At 47.2% G+C, this 16,255-nt stretch overlaps 1 protein-coding gene across 5 annotated transcripts in view; it reads left to right on the top strand.

Moving 5' to 3' along the window:
• Positions 1-16,255, top strand: part of LOC143359573 (uncharacterized) — a 110,775-nt gene that overhangs the window by 77,751 nt on the left and 16,769 nt on the right. For 3 of the 5 annotated variants that reach the window (XM_076797585.1, XM_076797581.1, XM_076797583.1), the window contains exons 2-4: positions 682-984; positions 12,775-13,601; positions 15,158-15,825. In XM_076797585.1, the coding sequence (XP_076653700.1) occupies positions 682-984; positions 12,775-13,601; positions 15,158-15,825 (1,798 nt within the window). The remainder of the gene's footprint in view (positions 1-681; positions 985-12,774; positions 13,602-15,157; positions 15,826-16,255) is intronic. The other 2 variants (XM_076797582.1, XM_076797584.1) reach the window with 2 other exon arrangements.

Genomic DNA, 16,255 nt, shown 5'->3' with positions numbered 1-16,255 from the left:
CGCTGTTCAAAACAACCGATCGGTATATTTACTGAAAAAATTAATACCAACCTGAGAACCGTTCTTTATGCTTACTAACCTGTACAAAAGATCGTTCCCAGCTGTAGTCCGATCGGTCAATTTCAATCCCCCAAAGTCGATCGTATTTAATACTTATAACTTAGTACTTATCCTCGCTCTCGCATGCCTTCTTGATTAAATTTTTTGTGTGTGCGCGCGTCAGGTTCGGGAAAGGGGACTTAGTAAAACAGTCACGGCGTCTGTGTGCATTTCTTCTCCGAAATCCTAAACCGTTTTAGCGAGACCCTCGTTCGTCCAGCAGTCACAACTTCCGGCCATTCGTCGAATCCACTTGTCATTCACGTTCCACACTGACGATCTGTTGATTTCATTTATGTCTCAAGAGAATTAGACGAAAGACGTTATTACGATATCGAGGCTATAAGCGTGCCCGAGGGCAAGTGATGTCCTAGTAGGCGTGGTCACGTTGGTTCTTGCTCCAGCGGAGCCCTGGGCAGTGCCCCACGGGGCAATCCGTGCTCGTAGTACGATTTTCTCGATTCTACAAACTTACACGCACCAAACACGTACACAAGGCGTTTGCTTCGAGTTGATAACGACCTATCTGTTGTTAAGCGGCTTTGTCAGCTTGGATTAACGATGAAATTTTTAATGTTTCAGGTATGGACGCGTGCAGAGCGTCAAGCTGCTGCCGCGGGGCGAAGAATGCCCCGTGGACGGAGGTACCGGTGGTTCCCTTGGAGAAGGCAACGAGGGTGGTTCCGGTTCCAATTCTGGGAACGGTGGCAGTGGCGGGGGTAGCGGTTCCTCGAGCAACACCGGGGGTGCCTCCGCGACGGTGGCGTTCATGGATATCAAGTCCGCAGCGAAGGCCCACGCGACTGAGCATACCTTGGACGAACGAGCCCTTACCACACAGTACTACGAACCGCAACATCTTCAGCACAGGTTTCCCTCGCACGGGTAAGTTCATTCGCGTCACATGACCCCTAGCACTCTCTTTGTTCCTCAACAGATTCACCTACGCTGGACCCTGGTAGGATACGCGAGCCTCCTTTCCGTCCTACTAGAGATGGTTTTGAATGTTTTAATAAACTTGAAATGGACACGTAAAATAATACAGTCAAAATTAATTAATAAATTTTTATTCGAGGGGGGATTCCTTACATATTTACTTACTGTTAGTTGGTAACAACACTAAAAGAAGCTGTTTCTCGGAATCTTACTAATCACACCGGTGGTGACACCGATTAAACGAAATCCCCGATTCCCCTGTATTGTAATCATTGTTATACATGTAGCATGGTCGAAAGTCAAGATATTTTGGAAGTCGAGAAGGCACGTATTGATGTCGGTTATCGCGATGAGTCACGTTGCGGGAATTGATTAAATTCTATTATGACATCCAGAAGGAATAATTTCACAGCTGTGCAAATATGAGAAAATTCCCGAGGATCGTCTTTAATTTGGCGACCATTAAATTCCATTTAAAATTGTTGTGTAACTGGTTGAGTTATTGACACGTCCGACCGGGCATCTATACCTGGGAAATAATCTCGGAATTTACGGCGATGTAATTGGTGTACAATCTGGCGAGCAATTCATAAGAAGTATGTATACACCTTTTTCGCGATCATTCGATATTGGATTGTAGTGATTTACTATTACACCGCGTGCTGCCGGAAAACACGGCATTGCCGACACGTAGACTGATTGTATCAAATATATGGGTTTCAAGCAATATCTGAGATTTTATTGGGTGTCGATTTGCTTTTCAGTCGGGGACCGTATACCTGAACGTTAGGTTCATATCGGTTTATTCGTATGCGCGGAGGCATACATAACCTTATCGTCATATATTGTAGGTCATTATATGTATGCATATAAACATTATTCCACATATTTCTACTCAGCGTTATAGCCAAGGTTACTCGCCGGTGTCGTAATTTCGCAATATTTAGTTTTATTATAACCTGCCTGTTACGTAAAAGTTACAAAACAATTTCCTGCTCGAGAACCATTTATTGCCACTTGTAAAAACTTCATTAATGCAGTTGCAATCACACCTGCAGCAAAAAGTGGCTATAAAGCCATCGAATCCGTATACGATCTTTTATTCGAATTATACGGGTATAGCGACGTGGAAATTGGATGACACGTGCTATACAATTTCGACATAATGTTTAATCAATTTGAATAAAGCCCGCCTCGGGTTCAGATCCAACGCTGTCAGTTACCGGCAGAGCAATTTACCGACCTCGCAGAGGGGCAAGCCGATGAATGCGGGGATATAGAGGGTGCCCCGGTATTGATGGTGCAACCGTGGGAGGGGTGATTCCACCACGGACGAGGGATAGGAGTAGACCAATCACCATATCTGGTTTCGTGTCGCACCATCCGAAATACAGACATCGCTAAAAACCAATCGATTTCTTACGCCCCCTAGGAGAACCTTGAAGAACAATAAATATTGGAACTAGATCCACGAGAACGAGAAAATTTGGTAAACTACAAATGTCTGACTAAGGTGTCTAGAATCCCGAATAGGGAACTCGGGACTCATTGTCTCGTATACCCGTCCTACCATCAATACTGGGACACCCAGTATATGGTCGCGGAAGTCATGTTCACCCGTCTATTTTTCAGCGGCGACCATGCTCGTCGTACAATGGTACCTCGATACAATTATACCGATATCACGAGCTCCGTAGTCCTCGCACGGAATCGGATTCGTGGAAGTAAACAGGCCGATAATCGATCGAGGGAGGTCGGTTATCGCCGGCGACGCTCGAGCACATTAACGTTCCAATCATAATCCGTGTTCCCCTGCCGTGCTACTTTTCGGACGTCAAAAACGTTTCTGCCACGCACTCGTTTTACCGGGCCACGTGACACACGCCGTCCGCATACGCATGTATTACATACACACATAGTACATATACATCGGCTGGTTGCTGGCCTGGCTATTCCGGTCTCCGTACGTGTTCGCCACGAATCACCTTAGGGCCGCCATACACGCTCATTCTTGCCGTCGGTTATGCTCGCACAGTCACACATTCGATGCCACGCAGAGCGTGTGTGCGTGCGCGCGAATCGGCCAACTTGCAAGAAAGCATCCGCCTCCGATTTGGACCAAACTTTGTGGACTTGTAGAACAGCCAAAAATAATGGATGCACAGATTTTTTTTAGCTACGACGACTAGAGTTCGAAGGGTGCAACTTCCCTCAAGCATTAGACCCTAGAAACTGCAAACTGCGAAGGATTCAGAACGAGGGATGACACGATTTGTCCGTTGTGTTTGCTTTTATAGTTTCATTGACAATCTTGGGACACTCATTCAGTACAATGGACTCATTCATTACGGCCATTTATTTAGGGCGTGGGTATTTCAACCTCAAGGTGCGATTTAATTCTATCCTCCATATCTTTTAGTACTGTCTCTCCGTATCAATCACTTTTTACAATTCTAACCTGTACTTCGAAGGGAGACACCCAAAATAGGTTACGCAGTACTGATCCAACAACGAGCTTATAGCATTTCGTTCGAAAAACAGTTCCGGCAAGTTCCCATCGGGAATATCAACTGTTCGTGCTAATGGATCAACGAAAATGGTAGACAAGCTACAGGAACTCTTACCCACGACTTCGGAAGAAGTGTCGGGATAGGACGCGCGAAGAAGAGAGGTTATGTGTGTTCGTGCGGCTCCGGCTCCACGATCCGCAACTTCCTGCTCGAGGTGTACGGTCTGAGCAATCCCGAGTGAAATAAAGACGATGCTCTGACACTGCTGGTCGCATACCTTATTCGCACTCGCGACAGCGCCGCGTTTCCACGAAAAGTCAGGTGACCGTGACGACGTGGTCATTCGCAATGTTGCCATGTCTGCCGCGCGCTGCTACGTGCGCTGATGTTGGATATCAGCCGCGTCAGCGCGGAGGAAGAGCGGTTTTAACTGGCAGTAGCGTGCCTAGCGGAGTGACGGGCCCTTGCCCTTGGAAGCCAGAATTCCTTAAATTTACAATATTTTCGATGCCGAAGGACAATCCTTGCGTTGCAACGATCCTCTTCCAGTGCAGTTCTCTTTCTGCCTGTCTTGATAAAAATCACATTGACCCCGAAATAAAAGGCACGGGAACAAAAATGAGAACCCTGACAGATAGCAAGATAGGGGTTCTTTTATAACAGTATCGAACAATTATTTTCGTCCGCTGCGGTAGCATTCACCAAAATAACAAAGATACCGCGTCCCTAATGAGTTTGTAATCAGGCCGTTAACGAAAGTCATGCCACTCTTTCCCGAGCGTTTATCGAAACCGCGCGAAATAATCGTCACAATTATCGACAAATAGGTGTACGTCTGTACGGCGATGACATCATTGTTTGCGCTCCTCGAATTGATAACAAGTCCCGCGATTTGCATGCGAATCGTCCGCGTGGACTGTACATCTGTTGAAAACACGCGATGGAGTTCTCGTGTCTTTCGTGTTCGCTGACCCTTTTCGGCTCTATATCGGGTGTAAGCTAGATAAGTAACCGATGGTTACTTTCTTTTTTCTTTTTTATTGTTTTAAGCGCTCCACTAGCGCCTCCACTAGTGAGCTTATCCGACTATCCTTGCGCAAACCGATAGTTTTACTGATTTATATTACATTCGTCAATAATATAATATTTCTCGTGTGTTCTACGTAGGCTAGCAGAGCTGAATATGGGAATAAATTGTACCATACGAGACCGAAGCAAGTTCTGAAATAAAAGGGAGCAAACGCTTCGGACCGCAAAGGGCTAAGGCAAAGGGAAACGGCCACTTTCCCTGTAAAAAAACTATACCGCGATTACACCGAATCAGATAGCAGGGACCATGTGCGACCTACGAGCGAAATTCGCAACTCTGTGCCGCGCTATCAAAGAGCATACGCGTCCGATGCGACCATGAAAATATCTTATCGGCCGCCATGACTTAGTGGACGCGGCGACGACCAGCGGTTTATGGCGAACTTAAACACGAGATTCTAGGAAATTGTATACGTCGCCCGTCATAACAAAGGAACCGTATTTCGCTCTCGTAGGAGGGTCGAGAAAGCACCTTTCCAAGTTGAAAGCTCTCCCAAGGATGCGTTCGCCAGACGGAGAGCAAACGACGCGCGGATTTATGGCACCGGGCGCGATGCGACACCACTCGCGTCGCCTTTCGAACGGTACAAAAGGTGCTCCGTTTTTTCTCCGTTTCATTTATAACGGTTCGATAACACGCCGGTTATTGTGTCCGAGCTCATTCAGGCCCGTTATCCGCGCCTTGATCTCATCGGGATTATCTTGTCCGATAGGAGACATCGATGATTGCGCATTTTTAATGGCGCCTTAAGCTGTGTATGGAAAAAAATTCTCACTGTTACTTCGACGTCGATTTCGATGAAAATTGTATTTCGAAGGTTGCTTAACACTTTAGCCGCTGGAAGCCTCTTGATAAGCTTATGAGGCAGCGTGTTACGTCAAAACGAAACCGAAGAATCTAATTTCAAGTAATAATACCGAAGAGAATTAGTAGATTGCGTTTGATTTGTCGATTCAGGGTTTAAAAAATTGCTAAAATAAATCCCCGACTGTGAGTTGCAGACTCTGGAACAGTACTAGATGATCACTGAAGGAGAATGCTTCAATTGCGTTTTCTTATTTACATGGGGGACTGTAGCTATAACGTAGGACGATTAAAAATCGTGGATAGCTCCGTGAAGTCGTTATTCTTCGGATCTCCCTGAGTCATGAATTTTTAGAAAGCACATACCGGGTGATCACCGGTAAAAAATGCGTCAATTCTCTCTTTAATTTGCGTCGGTATAGTAACTACAACATAGGACGATGAAAAAAAATGTGGATAGCTCCGTGAAGTCGTCATTCTCCGGATCTCCCTGAGTCATGAACTTTTAGAAAGCACATACCGGGTGATCGCCGGCAAAAAGATGCGTCAATTTTGTCCCTTATTTGCGTCAGAATTCGCAACCACGACGAATTGAAAGGTACGAATGACTTCATAAAAATCGTCATTCTTCGAGTCTTCCTTGTTCCCCAGGAAAATTGAAGACGCGAAAGCGAACGGGTTCGGTTTCGTCCTCATTACGCGAATTTCGCTCGCAACTTTATACTCTCAAGGTTCCGCCGGATATTTTCGCGTATCTGCCGGATAAACAAACAGGCTGGCGAACAACGGTCACTCTGCGACTTCCCGAAGATGCGTTTCGCCGCATCCGCGTCGAGATATCGAGTTGCCGATCGGTCGCGTGACTGATACCACCGTGTGCGTATCGTTCTGTCCTACGCACGCGAACCGACGACCGTGCGTTCGTCTGCGAATGTTTCTCTTGGATGGTGTTCGTTTGTTTTTTACATGCCGGTCGAGAGACAACAGACGATCGTGTGTGCCGAGGAAAACCGGTACCCTAAGTTCGAACACGTTCGATCTTGTTTGCGTGTTTACGCCGAGAGCGGCGTTGCCATCTTGAACGCGCGCCAGATCGCCCGATAATTAACCGATTGTCAACGGATCCCCTTATCTCGCCAATTTCGTAAACAACGCCGAATTATCTGCCGGCATGAGTTATGCGCGTGCAATCCTTCGACAGGGGTTCGTTCGGCTTTTCGGTATTTAGCATTCCATCATAAATTCGCTTTTATATCCTGATCAGAATTGCAACAAACCACGATAAAATAATCGCGAAGCTCGACACGCTTTTTCGCGCAAGCGAGTGATGGACGAGCCTCGGATTGGTGCGCAAGATCTTGTCCGCGTTTGGTGAGCGCAGGTGCGCTTACCTGCACGTCGTCGTCGGGTTCGACGAGGTACAAGAGCAAGCCCGTGGCGAGGGCAACGGCACTTGCCGCTATAGGACGTCGTAGGAGTCGGTGACAACGAGTGCAGCATGCACTTGCACACGCCGAGTCGATTCTCGTCTGCGAGCTCGCGAACGGCGGCGCACGTCGCTGGATCCGAAAGAGTGCGGATCGCATTCGCATACCCCATGGGGATGTCGAGGGTTGCTGGCAGACGGCCATTGTGTTTCTTCGAGCAAAAAATATCACGGCGTTTCAACAATAAGAAGTTCGCAGCAGACCGATTTGAATAAAATTGAAAAGGAAATATGGATTAATAACTCGAGAAGTGCAGTATTACACGTTTACGTGTCCACCGCTCTCCCGAAATTAGGCTCACCGTGGGCCCTCGAATTTCTCTCTTCTCAATATTTCTTTCCTCTCCATTAACCCCTTGCACTACGATTTATTATACGGTTTCAGTGATCAGAACATTTTTGTAATTCGTAATTTCCTGAAAAAAGTAGAAAATTTATATCTACTGTATGTCTACATGTTCTTCTGTCGCTGTACATTAAAAACGCCAAAATAGAATTTTATTTCGGATTAAAGGAAATTAGTAACATATACATTTATTAGACTCTCTTCGTCACGAGTATTACTCGGTATTGTAAGGCAAACGGTTAATGCTCCAAACATTTGAGGTTCCGACAAAATTCTAGACGAACATGAGGACGCTTCTGGAGTGAAATAGAAAGTCATTTGCTTTTTTAATATGTTTAATAGGTGAAATATAATACAATAGCATTTTTAAGTTCTTCCGATGTCTTCACTGTCTCCAATCACACCCACCCAATTTTTGTCACAAACACACGCGCGGTGTACTCGTCACGGCAGCGTGACCATTGCAGTCGGACGTCTCCTTTCGAAAAACAGAACACGGCGACGCGAAACGAGTCTTATCCGCGAGTAACGCTCGTCGTCGATAGCCCGTTTAATCGGTTGGTCTCTCACGTGTAATCTTACGTTCGAAACAAAAAACAAAAAAAAAACGTCTGAAGCGCGAGATTAAATCGTCGCAATCCAACGAGGAAAAGAGCCCGTTGTTTTTCTTTGATTTCGATCAGCTTTACGCAATCGGCGCCCGATAAAAGTCGGCTCTCGAGCGCGCGGAACGTTATTCAACAATAATGACTGCCGGTCGCGATTCTTTCGTTTGTTTTATCTCGCAGCGGGGCGGGATCGAACGTATCGTACGTACAGAATGTGTAGCTCCGCTGCACACAACAGGAAGTCGTTCGGCGGTAGATTAAATCGACGAAAAGAAAGTGCCCCGGCACTCGCGTGGAAGGAAATGATAAAAATACGCGGACGCCGTTAGCGTCGCAGCGCGCTAATCGGCGGAGGACGACGTCGCGATGGATGCACTCGTGGAATTTGCGCGGGTTTGCCGTTAACATAACTGAATCCCACCGGCGGACAAACCGTACGACAGTGTCCACTGACCATAAGCAAATCTTCAGGAGCATGTACCCGAAATGTCGGATCCGGGTCTGAAATTGCGGGTCGGGATTGGTTATTTTTGGTATTATATGTTCAGTAACAATTTAGTGAATTTGAGAAGATCAGATTTAAATTTATCAGGATCCGTAACGTGTTCTACCACCCGGAAGTTAATTTTCCAAAAGTGCCACGTTCATCCTCTAAACTCTTCAATTGCGAAAAATAAGAGCCGAATAAACAGTTCTTTCTTTTGTTAATCATTTTAATGAGAATAATTCATCGACCGTGTTAAATTGCAGCTACTCATTTTTGTCACAAACGAATAAAAGCCGCAGTTCCAGGTACATATTGTGCGGATAATTTATTGTCATTTCCGTTCGTTTATGTCGGTTTCGTCCGTTTTGTCTGGGTCCGTTAACAGTGTCGAAATGTTACAACTTCATCCAAATTACAAAGTGCAAAAATGGACGTGTGTGAAAATTATTTTATCCGGAACTGTATGCATTTATGGCAAAAGTGGACACGCGAAATATCTCCGTTTAGTAGGGCGGATTTCATTAATAATAAATAAAATAAGAAATATATTGTCTGCGTGTCGCACGTATTTGTGAAGTGTCTAATTTCGTTCGCACTCCGCGACTACCAATTTCTCAAGCGATTTCGCACGTTACGACCCGAATCTCGCAGTGTTTCGTCACCGGTCGTCATTATCGTATCGGCGCGTGGTTTCGCAAGCTCCTCGACGATATTCGTACGGGTCGCTCCGCCGTCAAGGTGGACCAGCTGTTTATTTGTATACAAATTGTTTCTTTTGATCGGCGCGATCAAACGATTACGACGCATCGGCGTTGCACCACGTCGTAACGGTGAAATCGACCGTTCGATGCCAGGAATTTACCAATTCGGAATGAGTACAAGCAATACTTTTTGTATAGACTGAATGCGCGTTCAATGGAAACCGATTTCATGTCGTTTCGAAGCATACTCGCCCCTGAATTAATGTTCGATTCACTTTTGCGTACAAATTAAACTGTTATCGCTAGATCGCGGATTGTATGAGTTTATGGCGAAAATGAGCGGGTATAATCCTAAACAGTAAAAAAAATTAATTTAAGAGTAGCAATGGATTTCTTACAACTTCATAAATGCATTAAACAGATTCCTATTTGGTTCCTATGTCTTGCAATTAATGCAAACAATGCATGCATTATGGCGAAAATGGGCGGGTATAATTCTAAACAGTAAAAAAATTACAGGAATTTAAGAGCACCAATGCATTTCTTGCAACTTCATAAATGCATTAAAGACAGAAACAGATTCCTATTTGGTTCCTATGTCTTGCATTTAATGCAAACAATTATGGCTTCATACACTATGGCGAAAATGACTAAAGAGCAAAAAAAAATTACAAAAATTTCAATGATTGCGTTGACAAAATAATTGTAGCGATCACTGGCAGGTGTTCCTGTACTTGATCATTATAAAATAAAGGATTTAATCAATAATTCTTTATTCTATCGACTCGCATTCGTCGATAATCTTACTAATTACACGGTACGCGACATTATAGAGTTTCGTATTTGTTGTAAATAGGTTGAAGAGCTAGCTACGGGAATAAAAATGAATTATGTAGTTTTGTAACAAGTTCTGAGAGAAAACACGTTGGGCCGCAAAGGATTAATCTTTCTAGCGCTACCGAGGGAAATCATTCGATACCGTCCGACCGCGAGGCGGGGCTAGCGTGGACGGAACCGCGACGCTAACGAGGAAAACCGACCGATTCGTAGAAGACGATTTTTCTCGACAATCGGCGGCCGGCCGTTCCCCGTAGCAGGTTTATCGGTCGAAAGTTTGCGAACGCGGCTCGTTATCGTGCTGCAGCCTCGAAGGTGGATGCTCTCTCGTGCATCGCGCGGCTCGGCGTGCAGTTAACGATATGCACGCGAGCATAATCCCGTGGAGGCATCGGCATCGGCAGCAGCCTTTCACCGAACGCCTCCTCCCGTTCATTCCGTTACCATACGGTCACCGGTCGCTTATCTCTCACCTTCCCGTGAAACTCCGACCTGAATTTCTTTAAAGGCTGGATTACGCGTGGCCGTTTCTCGTTTCTCGTTTCTCGTTTCTCGTTTCTCGAACGATCTCGTTTGCCCGGCGATCGAAAGAAAACGGGACGTTGCCATGCGGAGAGAGCAGGGAGAGGCCGAGAGAGGCTTCTGCACACACAGGCTCCGAGAGCAGATATCGGTGGCCGACCGGAGAAATTTTCCGTTAACCAGACGCGACCGCCCTTTTCCTCTTTTTCTTTTTTTTTTTTAGTCGCGAGATCGCCTTTGTACGGGGATCGGACACACCTACCACCGTGCCATCGCCGTTTGCATAATCGAGCGCGGGACACCATTTGCCCGGGACTCGGACAATGCTGCAAAATAACAATCCTGCTACAGCAGTTCAATTCTCGCGAGCTGCACATCCTTTTCCAAAAACTAAGCACACAAGCAAAGAAGAATTCGGCATAATGCTGGCTACAGCAACTTTTTATCGCTTGTTGCCTTATTTTTTTTTTTTTAACTGACAGCAATGTTCTAATTGTGGTGGTTGTAGAGGATATTAAGCGACGGATTGGAAGAGAATAAGTTGTTAACCCTTTGCACTCGAGTGGTGACTCTGGAGCACCGCTAAAAATTGTTGTGGCATTGTTTCAAAGAAATTACAAAAAATATTACAAAATATTTGTTACATTACAAAATTCGTATTTAACAGATTACTCAACATTTAAATATCATATGTAGAAGTCGGATCGGTTTCGTATGATTAAAATGATAGTATTCTAAGGCGGAAGAAAAATTTAGTTTTAGAATTAAAATAGCGCCGAGTGCAAAGGGTTAACACTAAATCTACCACAGCAGAATGACCGATTTTCCCAGGAAACAACTGAATTCTTTATTTCTTCTCACTTTTAGATGTTCTGTGCTTGGCAGGTTCAGCTTTAACGATTGCATTTAGTGAAAGAAATTTTGAAGAGCTTCTGTCCCTAGCGAAGAGCTTTGTTTTCATTGTTTTGAGTAGTGAACGAATAGTTTCGCAGTCCGCTGTACAACGTTCTTTTCCACTTCTACATCCGCAAATAGGTCCCGCGGCAATCACGTTCGCGATTTTGATCGACTGGTTTCGGCCGGCGGGTGGTAGATGCCTAATCTCGCGCACGTGGTCTCGAGGCAAGGTAGCAACAGCCTAATAAAATCTCCGCGCAGAATTCCAGCAGTAAAATATAAATCCATGTCAAGCAACCGAATCGATCGGTTTCACCTTCTCGGTCGCGCGAGGGACCTACCGTTTTGATACGATTAAATAATAAATCGGCCGGTGTAACGTTTTTCTCAATCGACCAAGGACTTTGGCGCGGTGTATAGTCTCGACTGTATTTCAAGCTGACAATTATGCGGAGAAACGGTACGAGAACTAATGAATTTTGAATCGGAACCTTCGCGTCTATGCTCGAGCTCATCAATTATTCCTTTAGGGTTTCTGGCGAATATCGTGCCGCGTACAGTGCTCATTAGCGAATCTGATAGAATCGGAGCGAATTCGGTTCTCTTTCTGACATGTCGACCGGCCTCGTGTTCGGATCAGTGTCGCGCTGGTATTGTTGTATTTAGCTGGGGCACGCATGGGATACAGCATTTGTCGATTCTGGGCCGTTCAACATCGCCCGATGAATAATTTGTTCGGCAAAATAGAGCTTGCTGTAAACGGAGGCATTGATGTTTGCAGTTTGTTTCGTTTACCGGTAGCATGGCCGTTCAACCGTGCGGAATAACAAAAATCGCCTTCACACTGTCTGACACTCGAAAATGTTAGTTAACATCTCCAATGGCTTCACAGAACAGAGAGATACAATAGTGCACACTTAACACGTTGACTGTCATGTCAGTCACACATGACTGCCAATGATTTTTGACTAGGTTCAGACACTCATTCTTATCGTGACATATCCGGATAAACTGAATTTTATTAAGATCTTTAGAACTCAAAAGGGATAACACAGCATCCCCCAATAATACATTCAAAATTTCTAGTTTTGCTTTCGTTAATTAAATTACTCTGATGTTGTAAGAATCTCCGGGAATGATATGTAGCAGTTAACGCGTTAATTGTCTGCAGCCGGGTCCGAATGCGATCGAAGCTCGATCCGAGGTCCTGTGTTTGCAGAATTCGGACTTCAGCCGACGTTCAAGTATTATCGCATTTAACAAGTTTAAGAATAATTTTTGGACCCATAGTTGTTGACGACAGAATCAATTTGGTCTGCGTTACCTGGCGTAAGGGCGAATGGGAGTGCGGTTATCCGTCTCGAGATCGGAGCGAGGAAAAGCCGGTCGCGAGCGGCAGCGGAAGCGGGGATCCTTTGGGCTATCGTTAACGCGATTCCCGTGTGTTTCAGAAGTTCGGAGGATCACGGATCGAGCGGGGGTAGCGGGGGAGGAGTCAGCGTCGTCGGAGTCAGCGGGGGCAGCGGTTCCGGCATCGTCAGCGGCGGCGTTGTCAGCGGAGGAGGCGGCGGCAGCAGCGGCGGCGGCGTCAGCGTCGGCGTCGGAGGTTCCGGCGTCGGTGGCAGCGCCGTCGGCAGCGTTGTCAGCGTCGGTGGCGGCGTCAGCGGCGGTGGCGGTGGCGGCATCAACGACAGAGGAGAGAGGGACAGAGAGAGGGAGAGGGAGAGGGACCGGGAGCGGGACAGAGATCGAGACAGGGATCGGGACAGGGACCGTGACCGGGAGAGAGAGAGGGACCGGGAGAGGGAGAGGGAGAGGGAGAGGGAACGGGAGCGGGAGAGAGACCGGGACAGAGAGAGAGGAGGAGAGGGATTCGAGTCACGCGGCTCCCACGGCAGTTTCTACACCAGCGAGAGAAGTAGCCGAGGGGTCGGATCCGGGGGTGGTGTCGGCGGTGTCGGCGGCGGCGGCGGCGGCGTCGTCGTCGTTGGCGGCCATCCGGCTGATCCTTCTGCCGGTGATCCTGGCGGCTACATACCCCGCGGCCGTCCACCTCCTGCCAGCTCTTACCACGTGACATCGACCAGGGCGAGGGATCGGCTTTACTCGAGAACCGGCCCGTACGCCTCCGGGCCGCCGCCCCCGCCCCACTTAGATCGTCATCGTGGTGGCCTGCCACCGTCCTCCTGGTCGGCGTACGAGTCGACGACCTCGAGATACGGGAACGCACCGCCGCCACCCTCGCCTGCCAACAACGACGCCTACCAGGACGAGCAAGGTAATTGCCCTTACGCTACCTATGAATGAACACTTGAGCTGCATGTCCGTCGAAATTAGTATTCGCACAAATCGTTATTTCATTTCCCGAGTTCTGTTCCTATGAAAAGGCTGTGTCATTCTTCAGTTCTTACACAATTCTAACAATTTTTTATGCTTGTAGCTTGCATTCGAAATCTGGCATAGAATGGGCCAAATGACCAATGAATGAACATCCATTTCTAACGGAGAAACAAGGATCCTCCTTCCTCGGGAAGCTAAATCCTACCAAATTCTAAACCACTCTGTGTACGTGTTGAAACATCGGTGCCTGAGTTTCAAAACATTTGAAGAATCTAAAAATACTGTTGATCCGTCTCATTAAAATGACCGACAAAAAAGAGGTCAATGACTATTGTAGCTCCGGCGACCTGCAATCAAGGGCAGTTTTTATTTCGCATACAAACTCGCTGTCTAATTATAGGACAGGTCTCAACGCGGAGGCAAACCGAAGATGATAATTTCGTGAAACCTAGACACCGATGTCCCGTGTCGCAACGTGTTCCAGCTTGTATAGGGGTCTTTCCGCGCGAGCATGCTTGCCAGTTCAGCTTTGCGTCTGCGTCCGCGTCTGCGTCCACCGCGTGTGCTGTTTCCGCAGGTGGATACGTCTATCTGTGTCTCTCTGTCGCGTCCGCTCGTTTCGGCTGTATCTTGCTTTCCCTCTCGCACTATATGCCATATACGTTTCGTTGACGTGTGTGCACGTGTGTGGGTGCGCGCGCGCGGCTCTATGATTCGTTGGTCCGGGACACGCGGACTCGTGTGTTGTCTGTCGCCTGCCCCCGGCCAACACGTGGTCATGATCGCCAAGGCGCCTCGCGATTTATGATCGGTTAGATAAGCGGAGCCCGAATCAGAAGTTTTGCAATCGCGGACGAGGCTTTTATCTTATTTGCCGAGACGCTGTTCGCCGGTTCTCTCTTTTATTCTTGGCTTCAAGGTGCGCTTCGGGCCAGGATACGCTTCTGGGCTGTGCACGTTGCTATCCCTCGGGTGCGTTTCATGCGATTTGGTGGTCCTGCATTTTGTGCTTAGAAGATGTTACGGAAGATCCATGGGAAGAAGGGGGAATGTGAAATTTTAGCGTCTCTTGGAGAAGGAAAATTTAATTCTCAGTCTATAATTTCATGCTGTTGCACCCCGGAACTTCTAATAGCTATCACACAGCTCGGAGAATTGTTATCGTCAAAGTCGTGTCATTCTCAGCGGGCTATGTTTACGTTTACTGGCTCGTCCCCGATAGACAGCCTATAGATAGTTGTACCGGTGAGCACGAAGGTGAAGGAAGTCGTGTCCTCTTTCTTTGAGATATTTAGACTTTTGCGTACAATATATAATTTTTCACTTTATTATATAATTATTAGTGAAATCAATCGGCTTAATACCGAGTGAGAAGAAAGGTGAATTTATTTGGAATTTTGACTCGCACCGCTTTCGTGATCACCGGTAGTGTTAAGTAAGACCCATCAACGGTGGATCATCGTATTAATGTTGACAAACTGTGTGCGTGTGTAGATTACATTCGTCGTGTTGTTCCACTAGGCGGCGGTGGAGGCAGTGGAGGCGGCGGCGGCGGTGGCGGCAGCGGTAGCAGCGGTGCGTTACGACAGCACAAAAAGCAGCGAAGAAAATCGCGAAGCGGAAGCAGCTCGCCGAGCGGCAGTAGCCGTTCCGGGAGCAGCAGCAGCAGCCGCAGCGGCAGTTCCGCCGGCAGCACTTCCGGGGGCAGCACGTCGCCCGGTAGTTCGCCGCACCGCACCGGAAATGCCGCCGTCACCGAGGACCGCAGGCCGCTCGCGATATGCGTGCGTAATTTGCCGGCACGCAGCAGCGACACCTCCCTCAAGGACGGCCTCTTCCACGAATACAAGAAGCACGGGAAAGTGACCTGGGTGAAGGTCGTGGGGGCGGCCGGCGACCGGTACGCCCTGGTCTGCTTCAAGAAACCCGAGGACGTGGAGAAGGCCCTCGAGGTCTCCCACGACAAGCTGTTCTTCGGCTGTAAGATCGAGGTCGCCCCCTATCAGGGCTACGATGTCGAGGACAACGAGTTCCGGCCGTACGAGGCCGAGCTCGACGAGTACCATCCGAAAGCGACGCGCACCCTCTTCATCGGCAACCTAGAAAAGGACGTCACCGCGTCCGAGCTTAGGAAGCATTTCGAGCCGTTCGGCGAGATCATAGTAAGTCCACATGTCCGAGTCCCACGGGATGGAATCTGACGACGGTATCGTCCGAGAACCAACTTTCCTTTCTCCTGTGACAGTTTCAGATGGTAGTTCTAGTATTGATGTACAGCCATTAGAGAACATACAGGCATAACATGAATACAAATCGTCTTCTTGTAGAAAATGATGAACTACAAACGTGTTTTAATCGCTGCAAATGTAAAATAAATCGTAGTACAATCGCGGATCTTTGCCCTGCGCCTTACATCGTAAAGTCGATATTAATATTCAGACGGAAGACGTGTACGCTGTTGAAACGATAGGCTCATTCTAATGACTATGTTAATACTCCCTCGAATGACGCACTTTTGATATTTAAAATTAAGATTCGGAGATGTTTTCGAGTAATATAGAGGCTCGAGTAAACAACCGTGCATGTTTATCG

Source organism: Halictus rubicundus, chromosome 12, assembly GCF_050948215.1.
Source record: "Halictus rubicundus isolate RS-2024b chromosome 12, iyHalRubi1_principal, whole genome shotgun sequence".
Lineage (NCBI taxonomy): Eukaryota > Metazoa > Arthropoda > Insecta > Hymenoptera > Halictidae > Halictus > Halictus rubicundus.
Note: the sequence above shows the minus strand (reverse complement) of the source record. Positions and strands in the feature narration are given on the sequence as shown.